The 16335-nt window shown below is 46.0% G+C and overlaps 2 protein-coding genes across 3 annotated transcripts in view; one reads left to right on the top strand and one right to left on the bottom strand.

Annotated features, from left to right (window-relative positions):
* Positions 1–1384, bottom strand: part of prepl (prolyl endopeptidase like) — a 58267-nt gene extending 56883 nt beyond the window's left edge. The window contains 1 exon segment of the mRNA XM_038813417.1: positions 994–1384. Coding sequence (XP_038669345.1) covers positions 994–1164 — 171 coding nt within the window. The 5' untranslated portion in view covers positions 1165–1384.
* A 96-nt stretch (positions 1385–1480) lies between these two features.
* Positions 1481–16335, top strand: part of camkmt (calmodulin-lysine N-methyltransferase) — a 391947-nt gene continuing 377092 nt past the window's right edge. The window contains exon 1 of one of the 2 annotated variants that reach the window (XM_038813436.1): positions 1481–1954. In XM_038813436.1, the coding sequence (XP_038669364.1) occupies positions 1817–1954 (138 nt within the window). In that variant the 5' untranslated portion in view covers positions 1481–1816. The remainder of the gene's footprint in view (positions 1955–16335) is intronic. The other variant, XM_038813430.1, reaches the window with a different exon arrangement.

Raw genomic sequence — 16335 nt, 5'->3', positions numbered from 1 at the left:
AAAATGATAATTGCAATTTGAAAAGTTTACATAAGCAATCTCCATTATAAAGGTGAATGTAGCAAAATACAATGGGAAAGTTAACATGCATGGATAGGTATTAAATACAATAGTTGCATATGACAAGCACATCTGTCCTTGGTTCCCTCCCATGTCTAATGATACGTGAAGCAGACAAAGCACATGCATCTGTTTCCATGGCTAGTTTTTTCCTGGAACCGATCACTAGCCTGTCATCAGAGGCTACAGCTTGAGGGGCACCACTTCACATATAGCATGGCTGACCAGGAGACCCTCTCGCTCTTGTCGCCTGCCATTGGCGGATTTGAAATATTTATAGGTTGATAATGGCCATGTTATGAACTCATCTTCCTCAGCCATCAACGTCCTGGAGTGGGACTTGAATCTAGACTTCTGGCTCAGAGGCAGGGACACCAGCCATTGTGCCACAATACCCCAGAAAGCATAAAATTATTGTGGATGCTGGAATTTGAAACAAGGAGTTATCCAGAATTAAAACATTAGCTCCCTTGTCTTTCTCCCCACAGATACTGTCAAACCTGCTGTGCTTTCCCAGAAAGCATAGCCTTGAGGTAGGAAACACAGGCGTGAACACATAGACTTTCTGCAGTGCAGAAAGAGGCCATTCGGCCCATCGAGACTACACTGACCCTGGCAGGGCATGTAGGGAAATGACACATATTTTATATATATAAAAAGCCATGATGTGGCAATCCCAGCACTGGACTGGGGTGAGCACAGTCTGAAGTCTTACAACACCAGGTTCAGAATCACTAACTTTCAGAGCACTGCTCCTTCCTCACCGGAGGAAGCAGTGCTCCAAAAGCCAATGATTCGAAACAAAGCTGTTGGACTTTAACCTGGTGTTGTAAGACTTCAGACTGTATTATAAAAAGGCCAGAGTGAAGTTTGATAGTCCTGCAGATGAAACTCAATACGGCGGGGGGGGGGGGGGGGGGGGGGGGTGCTCACCTGATCATTGTAACCTGGAAATAACTTATGTCCTCCCGTCTCCAAGTTGTGATGGTCTCTCGCAAGGCAAGGAATGGCAGAGGGGTTCCTGGACAGGGCACACAGAGGAGCTGCTGCTGCAGCCGGGCACCTGGACAGGTGGCGAATGGCCAGGCTGACCACTCGGCGCATTTTAATACCGGTGCAGGCCGCGCGCGAGTGGGGGGGGAATAAAACACAAAAGTCAATCACCCCACCCCACAGTTTCGGTGGCGGAAAAGAGACAACGGTTATTGTGAGATTGTGGACTGATGTCAATCGGAGCTGAGGCCCGGCCGCCCACCGCCGGGCATCCGCACTGCCTACTTGCCTCCCTCGCCCCTGTCAGGGGCAACCAGGCGCCAGTCCAGGATGTCACCCAGAGACTGAACAAATCAATCACCGGGCCGTCACTCACCATCCAATCACCACCGCCCTTCACGTCGATTCCGACTCCACCTCGATCGCTTTGGTCTGCCGTGCCTCCTAACCGGAAGTAAAACAAATGCACGCGAGCCGGCTCTGACCGTCAGTTTTTTTTCCCTCTCTCTTCACCCCCCCCTCCCCTCCATCCACTTTATTCATTTCGCAAGAAACTTATGTGCCTTTTGTGGGTGGGGGAAGGAGGGGGAAAATCAAGACCGGTGCATTGTGAGCGAGAAGCAATCATTGAGAGATGCATCACTGTGAAGCATGTGTCGTTCAGATTAACCCAAAGAGAATGGCCGGAGTGTAGGAGAGACAGACAGAGGGAGACTGATTGACTTTGTTCTTTCTGCCACTCGAAAAACCGTTTGTCGCGCGAATGGAATGCGGCCCCAGGGATCAGAACGCGGCGCCCGGCTCCGAACCCGCGGCTGCTCGAGGCTGCCATGGAAACGGGAGGGCGCGCGAGCAGCCCCCGCCGAGCCCGGCGAAAGCCCGCTGGAAACTGCTGCAACGGGTAAGGAGCCAACTCTGGGGAGGGTGTTGTCTTCTGTCCTTTGCACAGGAAAAAGTGGGAATAAAGGCAGAGGGATGCAGTATAATTCTGCGTTGTGCAAATTATGGAAGTGCTGTATGTATTGTGCAGCGTATATCGTGAATTAGCCGCTGCACTGTACTGCACACGATTGTCAAGACCCAAGTGTCCTCTTGAGGTGAAGTGGGATTAGAGAACAAGGGTCAGTTGGACCAAGGCGAACAGATAATTTAGTTCTCATTTTCAAAATTATACATAGGATCAGGTTAGCACATGGCACAGAAGGCCAATCGTTTCTGGCTTTTAATGGCATTCTCATCGGGTGCTGTCACCTCTTTGAAAATTGCGAACATTGCCCGCCACACCCGCCTCCCCAACCACCGCTAATCCGTCTACTTTGCCAATTTCCTTCTCCAACTACATCAGCATGTTGCCACCTCCCAAATGTGTGTCCATCTTTCCCACAACTATAGCTTTTGAATCTCTTCAACTGGCTTTCCATCCCCATCTCGGTACTGAAACAGCCCTACCCAAAGTCACCAATGACACTCATTGTGATTGTGATGATAGCTCACTATTCCTTCCTCGCCCTTGTCAACCTCTTTGCATCCTTTGGCACAGGTAGCCTTACCAATTTCCTTTAACAACTTCACTGTCCAACTCAGTGGAATTGTTCTCACTTGCTTCCCATTTTGCCTATTCAATCCTAACCTGAGCATCTGCATCAAAGAATAATCTTGGGCAGCGCAGTGGTTAGCATTGCTGCCTCAAGGCGCCCAGGTCCCAGGTTCGTTTTGATCCCAGCTCTGGGTCACTGTTTGTGTGGAGTTTGCACATTATCTCTGTGTCTGTGTGCGTTTCGCCCCCACAACCCAAAAATGTGCAGGTGAGGTGGATTGGCCATTCTAAAATTGGCCCTTAATTGGAAAAAATGAATTGGGTACTCTAAATTGAAACAAAAAAAAAATCTTTGCATCTCTGTGCTTTTAACTAAGGAAATCTGGCATGACCACATTGACTCTTACCAATTTTTACAGATGCACCATAGAAAACATCCTATCTGGCTGCATCACAGCTCGCTATGGCAACTGCTCGTTCCAAGACCGTACAGAGAATATTGAACAGCCCAGTCCATCACACTGAAACCGCCTCCATCCAATTACCCTGTCTACACCTCCCACTGCCTTGGGAAAGTGGGCAGCATAATCAAAGACTCCTCCTAGCTGCGTTATTCTCTCTTCCAATCTTTTCCATCGGGCAGGCGATACAAAAGTCTGAGAACACGCACTAACAGGTTCAAAAACATCTTCCTTGCTGTTACCAGACCTCTTAGGGACTGAACTGATCTCTGCACACATTTTCTCTACTGAGTAATACTACACTCCCTATGCTTCACCCGCTGCCTGTGTCTATGTATTTACATTGTGTATTAATCTATATCCTATGGTTATTTTTTCATGTATGGAACGATCTATATGGACTGTATGCAGAACAATACCTTTCACAGTACCTTGGTATACGTGACAATAAATCAAATTAGTCAATCAATCAATCAATCTGGATTCCACCCAAGCATCAATGTGACCACTTCCCTGCCCTCATTTGGATGTCCCCATGACATCCTATAACGCTATGGAAACAGGTTCCACATGTATGCAGAAGAAATCCAGTTCTACCCTCCACCACCTGTCATGCCTACTCCACTGCTTTTGTGTTGTCAATCTTTGTCTAGCTGACCCTCACTTTTGTCCAGTTTCATATTGGTAAGGTCAAAACCATCATCTTCAGCCCCTCCATATCCTTGCTACCAAATTCACACTCTACCCAACTGTCGCAAGTTGAATGGGGCTCGTTGAAACTTTGGTGTCCTATTTCACCCAAAGCTGCCCTTCCAGCTCCAAATCCTCTCCATCACAAACACTGCCCACTTCCACCTCCATAACACCACCAGACTATGCCCAGTCTTGGGCCACCTGCTGCTGACACTCTCACCAATGGTGTTGTCACCTCCCGTCTCAACTATTCCAACCTGGCTAGTCTTCCATCCTGAAGCCTCCATAGATTTTGGGCTTATCCAGTACTCTGCCTACTTCTTGTCCTGTACCAAATCCTGTTCAATCATCATACTTTAGTTCGCTGAACTATATCGGTTCACCGTCCTCATAATCTCAAGTTTAAAGTTTTCATCCTGGTGCTTAGATGCTTTCACAGCCATGAGTCTCTAATCTTCATCCGCCATCGGAGCTTACTGAATTAAAGGGTGGGTGGTAGCTTGGGTACATAATTAACAGGTATAGATGGCAAAGAATTATGATGAACAAGTGTTTATCTGATTGGACTGAAGTATGCAGCGGGGTTTCCCATTGGTTTTTTTCTGATCTAAAAATTAACTAGACTTGGGTGGAGGGAATACAATTTTGAAGTTTGAGGATTATACAAAATAGCGAGCAGGATATTTGAAGATTTCATAGGGAAACAAAATGGAGAGGCATTGGGGGAAATTCTCTGGCCGTGCCCGGCGACCGGAGAATCCCGCTCGAGATCAATGGACTTTTCCATTGTCTGTGTCTTACCTGTTGCGATCTTGCTGCAAGCGGGGTGGAAGAACCCTGTCCATTATTACCTGAAAGGCAAAGGCATGATGGGCTGACAGGTCTCATTCTGTTGGAAGATTTTATGGGTGACATTTAATGCCCTCCCTGTGGCAAGATTGCTGGTGGGGGGGCATTTAATTGGGTAGGAGGATAGCGAGTGGGGACCCTGCTGCCTTTCTGTTTCTGCCCCAATCAAGTCCATGGTGGAAAGGCTTGCTAAGTTAATGCCCATTTAAGGGCCTCATCCCATGCCTCCGGTATTCATTCGATGACGGGTGGAGGACTTGTCATGCAAGAAGCCTGAAAAGTAAACCTTGTTTGGAGTTGTTTCAAGGCTTCTGGACACGTGGGGTCCCAGCTCTTGCGACTCTGCTCCTGCCATCACCTGTGTTCGGGTCTATAGGAAATCCTGAGCTTTGGATGGGTGTAGTACTGGCAGAATGATTAACTGGTAGCACTCAGTCAGCAGGACATCTGCCCCTGGAGCCCTTGATCATGGGGAAGCCTGTCGCTGTCTATTTAAATGCCCAACTGGCACTTAATTTGGTGGAGCTTCCTGAAAAGAGGCAAAGCGGAGATTTTGCTGACTCTCCAGCTGGTGCGCGCCCGCGACCCCCCCCCCCCCCCCCCAATTAAATACCGCCCTATGATCTAACCCTTTGAAAACTGTTCCACCAATTCAAACCTGTTCTATATTGCCCCACTTTTTTATCCCCCTATCATTCGTGGCTTGGTGTCCGATTTTGCCTGATTATGTATCTGCAAAGTGTCTGGGGAACTCTCATTCAAGATGCTATATAAATACAGGTTATTTTAGTTGATGGGATATGCCCACACTTGGTGTATACTGCCAATGTAAATTTGCCCTGCTCTAATTTTCTTTATTCTTTCATAGGATGGAAAAGTCAATTTTTCTTGCCCATCCCTAATTGCCCTTGAGAAGGTGGCCGTGAACCATAATTCTTGAACCGTTGTAGCCCTGAAGGTTGCAAGTACACTCACAGTGCTGGTCGGGAGGGAGTCCTGGGGATGACCCAACAACAGTGAGGAAACAGAATTATTGTTCCAAATCAGGTGGCGTGTAGCATGGAGGGGAACGTACAAGGGGGTGGTGTTCCAATGCGTTTGCTGCCCTTGTCCTTCTAGGTGGGAGAGGTTGCAGGTTTGGAAGGTGCTGTCGAAGGATATTCACGTGGGCACAGGAACTAATAATGGAATAATTCAAATGGGACGAACATGCAGATGTATGCTTTTATATTTCCCACTGTTAGAAATCTAGTATATATTTCCCACTCTGTGTACATTTAACTTTCTTTCAGTGTCATGATGTTTCATATGAATTAATTTGAGAGGCATGACAATAAGTTGCCACCTTGTGCACCATTTATGAAGTCAACAATTCTATTATGCCTCTTCCAGTTAATTTAGGTGTAAAAATATTGTTGTACCACCTTCTTTATGGTATTAAACATTGACATAAAAAGGCTAATTATAATTAAATTAGTCAATTTTCTTTAAAAAAAATAAGTCTGTTCCTTTGCTTCCTAATAACTAAAATATCTAATGTCAAAACTAAGGTTTATGACAATGTTAAGAAAATTGCACAGTAGCTGCTTTGCAAATTGAATTATGCCATGTAACGTAAAGCCTCGACCTCCCCCAGAATTCTGGGCTTTTGACTTGATAAGCTTGCTGTGCATAGCCTGAGCATGTATGATGTACTTAATTTCCCAGGATGCATCAGTATTTGGCTGGGTTGGTGAGGTTGCGTTCGTGAAGAATGAGATTGTTGATTGCAGTCTTGAGCCTTTTGTATTCTTCAGATCGTGCATTAAACTCCATGTATTTTTGCTCATTGTAATTGAATTGAGATGATTACTCAATTTGGAAGCAGATACTCTCACCTTTGTTGTGTTGACAGAGCAGCTCAGCTGCTACCTGCTATGTTAACAGTTTGAAAATATAAACACTCTGAGGTCAAAATTCGATGAAGGTTCACCCAGTCTTTTAGCGTTCAATATATCAATTGTGCAGTTGGGATTTTCAGAAACATTTATTTGTAGCTTTGGCTGTCTTTGGTTGGTTTTTTTTAGTATTCATGAGCCTTTAGAGAAATGAATGTGGCTGCAGGAGCCCTGGAACAAGTGGGAATATTCCTTGGAGTGTCTTTCCGGCTGTAACACTTTGGGGAACAGCAGCACTACCATGACAGCACAAATCTGCCGAGATTCAACAAAGAACCCAAGAAAAGTATAGCCCTTCGGCCCTCCAAGCCCGCGCTGACCATGCTGCCCGTCTGAACTAAAATCTTCTACACTTCCCATCCTATTCATCTATTTGTCAAGATACTCCTTAAACGTCACTATCATCCCTGCTTCCACCACCACCTCCTGCAGCGAGTTCCAGGCACCCACTACCCTCTGTGTAAGTAAACTAGCCTCGTACATCTCCTCTAATCCTTGCCCCTTGCACCTTAAACCTTTGCCCCCTAGTAATTGACCTCTCTACCTTGGGAAAAAGTCTCTGACTATCCACTCTGTCTATGCCCCTCATAATTTTGCAGATGTCTTATCAGGTCGCCCCTCAAGCTCCAGTGAGAACAAACCAAGTTTATTCAACCTCTCCTCATAGCTAATGCCCTCCATACCAGGCAACATCCTGGTAAATCTCTTCTGCATTAAAAGAAGATGGTTCAAGAGGCAAGGACAAAGGAGGTCTTGCTGCAAGCAGGTGTTTCACAATAGGATATCTTGCATGATACCTCTGTCATGTGGAGGAATGAGGAGGCTACTCTTGAGCAGGCCAACACTGTTTGTCCCACCTGTCAGAATTCTAAACAGGTATCCAGTCGGACAGGATTCCCCAGTCAGAGGTAATAGTATTTGCCTGTTCGTAGCATCAAAAGTCTTCATCTTTTAAAAATCTTCATTAAATCTCATTTTATCTATTTTTGCTTTAGTGGAAAATGTTTGATTATTACAACGCAGTTTCTACAGTTTACCATAATTGGCATCATTTTTAATGAATGAACATCATACAACCTTTCTTTGGCTTTAATGCTCTTTCAGTGATATTCTGACCAAACCAGCTCACAGTATTCTACATTTTGTATAACTAGTACTTTGTACAAATTAATCATTTGTCTTGTACTCTATGCCCCATTTGTAAAAAAATCACATTGCTACTAGCCTGTTTTGCAAGTTCATCTGTCAGTATGCACACTTTAAAGGAGCTATTTCTTTAAACCCCTAGGTGTCTCTGTTTGTCTACAGCTATGCGTGATTAAAGTATATTTTCTCTATTAGATCTTCCCAACTGACTCGCACAGCTGGAAACAAATCCTCTTTTAAAGCTTCTTTACCTGTTCTCCCAAGTTAACCTCACTGCTGCAACTCGCTTCCCTCCTTTTCCAGGATCCCTTCGATGAAGCACCATTTCGATGACGCTGCGTAGTGTTCCAGCAGATTATCATGATTCTTGACACCTCCCTTGTACTTCAGGATGCCCCCAGATCTGTCAAGCACCTGAAGCAGCGTGTCAGTGGTGTGCTCTTTGATTACTTTGTCCTTGCTGCAAAGATATCATAAGCCAGATGGGGCAGGTGGCTGCAGCACCACAGAAGCCACTTACATTTGTCGGTCAAATAATTATGGGACGGTAGACTGTCTTAAACTGCAGACGTTGTATGAGCTGTCTCGGATGTGACCATTGATTTGCATAATCCTGTGATGAAAATAGTTCAACCTTGCTGTATGTTGTGGAATTATGCAATGGAGCATGTAGCCACATACGAGTATGCAATGTCCAGATCCTACAGCCATCCTGCTGCTCTGAAATTTTGCAACCGTTGCTTGCTACTTCAGGCTTTCCAGAGGGAAGGTGATCAGATTACTTGTTTAAACATCAAGAAGTTAGTTGTTTCCTAAAGTCTTTGTTGCAGATTAATTAATGTAATTGATGTCCTAAATTATCTGAGAGCACAGAAGGCAAGGGTTGTTGTAACCTTCAGAACTATTGGCTGTGCCTTGCTTGTGGAAGATTTTGGCTGTAGGCCACATTGGAATATGCACGCAACTACATCTCAGCCCCGTTGTAAATTTCAGCAGGACATGAGCTGAATATCTTGACATATTGACTTGTACCTCATCTACAATAGTGAGTGCCTTATGTTGGTGGATCATTGCAGAGCATTTGTAGTATTATCTTACTCTACCTGCATTGCTTTATTGGTAGTCCTCTTCTTCCATCAAACACTGCAAGTTAAAGCAGCACTTTTCAGCTCTGTAACTTCTACCACTGAGGAGGAAGAAAAGAAAGAACTTTCATTTACTTGGTGCCTTTCATGAATTTGGGATGTGCACAGCAAATGAAGTACATCTGAAAAGTGATCACTGTAGCCTTGCAGGTAAACATGGGACACTGGCCTGTGGCTTCCTGATTCCCCAGCGTCAGACTTGGGGAGTACCCCAAAGATGCGTTGGTGAATTTGTCTCAGATGTTCTCGGGTGCGGCTTTATGCTGCAATTGTCCAGAAGTGCTAACTACCCCTGGACAAGTGCACTGCATTGGGAACCATCCAACAAAGCGATTTTGATTACTAACCTTGGATGGTTCTGCCAGTTTTACATCTGTAGTTATTCTGAAATAGTTGGAAGGAATTAAAAACACTTCTAACTTTCAGCGTAACTATTTTAAACACCCATCCTGAGCCGCACATGGGACATGCCCCACACTCTGAATCTTTCATCAGCATGTCCTGAAATAGTTCTTTGGGATCATGTACTCCCACTGAAGAAGCACAAGGGGTCTTGTCAAAAGCATCACCGCTGACACTTCATTACCTCCCCAGTACTGCGTAATCCAGAAATGGAAATTTGTGGAAACAGTTCAAATCCCACATCATCCTGCATTAGACATATATTCCCATTCCTTCACTGCTACTGAGTGGAAAAACTGGAATTCCCAATGCTATGTGGGAGCATCATCGCCACAAACATTGCACAGTTCAAGGAGTAGGATTACCAACCACAACTTCAAGGCATCTAGGGAATGGGCAAAAAATCCATTCTTGCCAGCAATGCCCACGTTCCACAAACAAATATTTTAAAAAGAAAGCATACAAGTATAAGAAGATTTCCATGAGGAGGACGATTATGGCAGTTGTCCCAAAGATACTTCAGCAGTGAAAAAGAGGATGAGTACAATAGAAAATCTCTTTATAGTATTAAGACAGTGCACTTTGAAAGTGATTCGACAAGCAGTTTGGGCCAGCAGTACCAGACAATATATTTCATTTGGATGAGTAGGTGAAGTAGCAATAACTGGCAGGAACATGAGGAAACAGCATCAAGGGTATTAGGACAAAATTCTGAGTGCACTTACAGCTGCATGAATGGTTCCCAGAAGTTCCACAGGGCAACTGAAAGAGGCAGTGAACTGGAAGCACCCATTTGGGGTGGCACAGTGGTTAGCACTGCTGCCTCAAGAGCCAGGGATCCGGGTTTAATTCTGGCCTTGGTGACTGTGTGGAGTTTGCACGTGCCCCCCCCCCCCAACCAAATATCTGTGTGTGTTTCCTCCGGGTGCTCCAGTTTCCTTCCGCAGTCCAAACACATTCAGGTGAGGTGAATGGGCCATGCTAAAATTGCTTCTTAGTGTTTAAAGATGTGCAGGTTAGGTGGTGTTGCGGGGATACGGTGGATAAGTGGGTTAGGGTGCTCTTTCAGAAGGTTAATAGGCTGAATGGCCTCCTTCTGCACTGTAAGAATTCTATTTTGTGGTAGGATTTTGCTTAAATTATGCACATTTTTCTAGTCAATCAGATCAGGAAAAATCTAGTGGGTTGTCTTTTAATTGTTCCTGCCCTTGCCAAACTGAAACTTCACACCCAAGTAACAACCAAAACAGCAACTTATATTTTTATAGTATCTTTTATGCTGTGAAACGACCTGAGTAGCTTCACAGATGCATTTTAGAACAAAATTAAACACTGAGATACATCAGGTTATATTGGGCAGATGATCAGCCCGTACCAGCCTCCCCGGACAGGCGCCGGAATGTGGCGACTAGGGGCTTTTCACAGTAACTTCATTGAAGCCTACTCGTGACAATAAGCGATTTTCATTTTTTCATTTCATCAAATGTTTGGTCAAAATTAAGATGCTTAAATACATCTTAAAGAAGAGAGGTAAAGAGGCAAAGAAGTTTAAGTCAAGTTTCAGAGTATAGAACCTTGTTGGATTTATTAGTTGTTTGGGGTCCTTTAAGAAATCGACTAAATACATACTGGGAATAACAAAAGGGAATCATCATTAACACACACAGTTCCCCAAACCCCCCCCCCCCCCCCCCCCCAAAACTAATGCTCGATGTTATCCAACTCTTGAAATTCATTGGAATAATGTCCATGAATTGCAGAATCCCTCCATCCTTCCCCTCAGTTCAAACTTAACCTTCTCAAGAGTCAAGAATTCCAACAGGTCGCTCGCCACGCCAGGGCACAGGGTGGAGAGGTTGCTCTCCATCCCAACAGGATCTGCCTTTGGGTGATCAATGAGGCGAAGGCTACAACATCTGCCTTTAGCACCCGTTTCCAACCCCGGCTGGTTCCGACACTCCGAATATAGCCTCCCGAGGGCCTGGATCCAGTTTCACGTGCACCACTTTAGAGATTACCCTAAAACCTCCTTCCAGTAATCCTCCAACTTTGGACAGGACCAAAACATATGAACGTGGTTTGCGGGGCCTCCCCCGCAATGTTCACACACATCTTCTACCCCCTCAAAGAGCCGGCTCATCCTCATCTTTGTGAGGTGTGCTCCATATACCACCTTCAGCTGTATCAGCCCCAACCTTGCGCACAAGGTGCAGCCGTTCACTCTCCGGAGAACCTCACACCAGAGCCCCTCCTCCATACCCTCTCCCAACTCTTCCTCCCACTTTGTGTTGATCCTGTCCAGTGGTGTCTTCTCCTCTTTCAAAATAGCCCAGTAAACCGCCGACACTACCCCCTTCTCCACTCCCCCTGTCGTCAGCACCTCTTCCAGCAATGTGGAGGCCGGCTCCACTGGGAAGCTCTGTAACTCTTGGCAAAATCTCGAACCTGCATGCATCGAAACATTTCCCCCTGCTCCAGCCTATACTTCGCTTCCAGCTCCTTCAATCCTGCAAACCGACCCCCAAGAAACAAATCTTTTAGTGTTTTAATCCCCTTCTCCTCCCATTTCTGAAAATTTCCGTCCCATTTCCCTGGCTCAAATGTGTGGTTCCCCCGAATTGGCATTTCCCTTGAAGCTGCCCCAACCCGAAGTGTTGGCGGAGCTGCCTCAAAATTCACAATGAAGCTATTATTACCGGACTCCCTGAGTATTTCCCTGGGGCCATCGGGAGCGGCGCTGTTGCTAGTGCTTTCAATCCCGACCCCCTGCACAAACTCTCCTCCATTCTGACCCACTGGGAATCAACCCCTCTGACCCAGCTCCGCACCTTCACCACATTTTCCGCCCAGTTATAATACACCAGGGTCGGAAGACCCAAACCTCCTGCCTGCCTTCCCCTCTGTAGCAGCACCTTTCTAACTTTGGCCACCTTCCCTCCCCATGTGAGCGAGGTAATCATTCTTTTAATCTCTCCTAAAAATGCCTTTGGCAGGAAAATCGGTAGGCATTGAAAAATAAACAGAAATCGCGGCAACACGTTTATTTTAACCACCTGTACCCGACCCGCCAGTGACAGGTGGAGACCAGCCCACCTTGCCAGATCGGCTTTCACCCTCCCTACCAACTAGAAATGTTGTACCTACGGAGCTCCCCCCACTCCCGAGCAACCGAGTGTGCCAATAGGTGGAATATTGGAGCTGCTTTGTGTGTTTGGGTCTTTCTTGGCGTACAAATTAAATCTAGACAAGAGTGAGTATTTTGTGGTGTCTCGGCCGGGGGTGGGGACAGGGGTGGGTGCGCTGCCATTCCGTAGGGCAGGGACTCTGACCCCTTGACCCCAGGCAGCAAAGCCTTCCCCGCCACGGAAAAGTCGATCCGTGAGTATACCTTATGGACTGCCGAGGAAAACTCCCGCTCCCTCGGATGCAGAAACCTTCCCTCCCATTTCCACCATTAGCCCAGCCAACACATTTGCCCCCCCTGATGGGACCAGCGAGCGTGGCCGTGACCTGTCCAACCTTGGCGCCTGAACCAAGTTCCAGTCTCCCCTCACTATCGGTTTGTATGTGTCCAGGTCGGAGATGTCCCCAAACACCTTCTTTGTGAATCGCACATTGTCCCAATTGGGACCACATATACTTACCAGCACCACTAGCTTCCCCTCCAGCACCACTAGCTTCCCCTCCAGTGCCCCTGTCACAATCGCATATCTACCCCCCTGACCTGCATCCATATTCTCCATCTGGAACCGTACTCTTTTGCTCATCATTACCGCTGCCCCTCGAGCCCTTCCGTCAAATCCAGAATGAAACACCTGACTAACTCAGCCCTTTTTTAATCTCACCTGGTCCTTCACCCTCAAGTGCGTCTCCTGCAGCATTGCTACATCGGCTTTCAAACTTTTAAGATGCGCAAGCATCCTTGACGAAAGCGCCGTAACCAGCGGACACCAGCGGGAGCTCCTCTCAATGCAGCCGACCCGCTCACGAGTGCCACTGGAAGTCTTCAAAGTATTTTCTTTACATTTTTCTTGTGTTTATGTTTTATCGTTTTTTTTGCTATAATCATAGAATTTACAGTGCAGAAGGAGGCCATTCGGCCCATCGAGTCTGTACCGGCCCTTGGAAAGAGCACCCCACTTAAACTCATCCCTCCGTCCTATCCCCGTAACCCCACCTAACCTTTTGGGACACCAAGGACAATTTAGCATGGCCAATCCACCTAACCTGCACATCTTTGGAATGTGGGAGGAAACCCACGCAGACATGGGGAGAACGTGCAGACTTCGCAGAGACAGTGACCCAAGCTGGGAATCGAACCTGGGACCCTGAAGCTGTGAAAACAACTGTGCTAACCACTGTGCTACCGTGCTGCCCAAAGGCATTTATTAATAAGCATAATAAGTTTATTTATTATTTTGATCTAAGTTTTGATTCAGTGCTTATGCAAGTGTATTAAGTGAATATTTAGCAATAAAATTATGTTTTGGTCACCTCGAATCAACCGGACTGTTTACCTTATTTGGGAGAAAAATAAGAAATCTTACAGGTCTTGGCAGTTGAAGACATGTCCTCCAATGGTGGATAGATCAAAATGGGGTCATCCAATAAGCCAGAATTTGATGAGAGAAGATAGCTGGGATGGCTCAGAAACTGGAGAAAATTGCAGAGGTAGGAAGGGGTGAGGCCATGGAACGATTTGAAAATGAGGAATTTTTGAAATCAAACTGTCATTTGACCAGGAGCCAATGTCGGTCAACAAGTACCGAGGCAGTAAGTAACTTGGTCTGAATATGGAGATGTGGACGGCACAGCTTTGGAGGACCTGAGGTTTGTAGAGGGAGGCCAGCCAGTAGTGCACTGGACAGTTATATCCAGAGGTAACAAAGGCGTGAATGAGGGTTACAGCAGCAAATTAGCTGAGAGAGTGAAGTTGGAAGATGTTACGGAGGTGGAATTAAGCGATCTTAGTGTTTGTGTGGATAAGACATCAGAAGCTTATCTTTGGGTCAAGTAAGATAGTATAGTTACAAAAGGTCTAGTTTAGTTCCAGACAGTTGTCAGGAAGAGGGATTGCTAAAACATCTTAAATATCACTAGAATATACATAAAATTGTTGCTTCACAGCACCAGGGACCCGGGTTTGATTCCTGGCTTGGGTTACTGTCTGTGCAGAGTCTGCATGTTCTCTCTGGGTGCTCCGGTTTCCTCCCACAAGTCCCGAAAGATGTGCTTGTTAGGTGAATTGGACATTCTGGATTCTCCCTCTGTGTACCCGAACGGGTGCAGGAGTGTGGCGACTAGGGGCTTTTCACAGTAGCTTCATTGCAGTGTTAATGTAAGCCTACGACACAAATAAAGATTATTATTATTACATATGATGTGAGCTTCCTGTTGTGTAGATTTTTGTTCAAATTCTTACGTCAGCATTCACAATTAGATTACATTTGTGAATATTTGTAATGGAAATTTTTCTATGTAAGTTGCTGTCAGTCCAGCTGTAGTTATCGGCATCCTGACACTTCCTGTTGCTGAAGTGTCTCTTGTTTGTCTCCCAGTTGCACAGCACTAGCTCGCTCATTTAAGATTATGGTCTGTGCAACTTTCCTGTAAATTGTGTTGAATTTTAAATCCCTATTTCAATTTAAACTATATGCCCACGGTGGGGTGGGGGGGGGGGGGGGGGGTGCAAGGACGGCAGTGCAGTGGTTAGCACTGTTGCCTCGTGGCGGTAAGGACTTGGGTTCGATCTTGACCCCTGGTCACTGTTCGTGTGGCGTTTGCCCATTCTCCCCATGTCTGTGTGGGTCTCACCCCCACAACACAAAAAGATGTGCAGGTTAGGTGAATTAGCCACGCTAAATTGCCCCTTAATCGGAGAAAAAAGAATTGGGTACTCTAAATTTAAGAAAAAAAACTATATGCCCACAGGTCTTTGTACCTCAGTCCCATGCCTAATCGGGCCTTGAATTCCTGCCTGCACAGCCTGTTTTTAAAAGTACTGCTCCCGCAGGCCCTTTATTCCCTCCTCGTCCTGGCACCGCTTTGCCTGTTTCTTTAAACCCACAGACTAACTTTGCAGTTTCCCCTGCTTCCTTCACTTCTTTGGGCCATTTACATTTTTCTTTCTGCATCTCTGGCCCCTCATCGTCCACCCAGGTCTCTTTTTTCAGTCTATTCCTCCTACCTCTTCCACCCCATCCCTAGGCCTTCGCACAAAGGATTATCAAAAACCTGTGGCTGCTGGGTCACCAGAAATATTTAAGAGTGAAATTGATTAGATTTTTGTTGCCTAAGTGTATCGATATATATGAAACCATGTCAGGTAATCAGGAAAGCATACGGAATGCTTGCCTTCATTGGTCGGGGCAAGTCATGCTACTGTTGTATAGAACCTTGGTAAGGCCCCACTCAGAATATTGCGCACAATTCTAGTTGCCACACTACCAGAAGGATGTGGCGGCTTTGGAGAGGGTGTAGAGGAGGTTTACCAGGATGTTGCCTAGTCTGGAGGGTGTTAGCTCTGTGGAGAGGCTGAATAGACTGGGACTGTTTTCATTAGAACGACTGAGTTGAGGGGTGACCTGATCAAGGTCTACATGATTGAGAGGCATGGATAGAGTGGATGGGCAGGCACACTTACCCAGGGTGGAGGGATCCGTCACCAGGGGGCATAGGTTTAAAGTTCGTGGGGCAAAGTTTAGAGGAGATGTGCAAGGCAAGTTTTGTTTTACACAGAGGGTGATGAGCGTCTGGAACGCATTGTCAGGGGAAATTGTGGAAGTAGATACATTAACGGTGTTCAAAAGACATCTTGCCAAGTACATGGATAGGTTGGGTACAGAGGGATACGGCACAAGGAAGTGCTGAGGCTTTTGGCCAAAGCTGGTATCGTGCTGTATTGTTCTTTGTTCTTGAATAGAGTTTTGGTACAGATACAGATCTGGAATGATCCAGTTGAATGACAACAAGCTTGAAGGTTGAGTGGTGTCCTTCTGCTTCTAGGTCACCAGAAAAGTGATATGGGGAATTGTGAGGATAAAATATGAGAGATACAAATACTTGGGGCAGTTGGCTCTCTACAGGAAAGTTACTGGTGTATATAAGTTGTT

The sequence above is a fragment of the Scyliorhinus canicula genome, chromosome 1 (assembly GCF_902713615.1).
Source record: "Scyliorhinus canicula chromosome 1, sScyCan1.1, whole genome shotgun sequence".
Classification (NCBI taxonomy): Eukaryota; Metazoa; Chordata; class Chondrichthyes; order Carcharhiniformes; family Scyliorhinidae; genus Scyliorhinus; species Scyliorhinus canicula.
The sequence above is the reverse complement of the archived record's forward strand: the minus strand, read 5'-3'. Positions and strand labels throughout refer to the sequence as shown.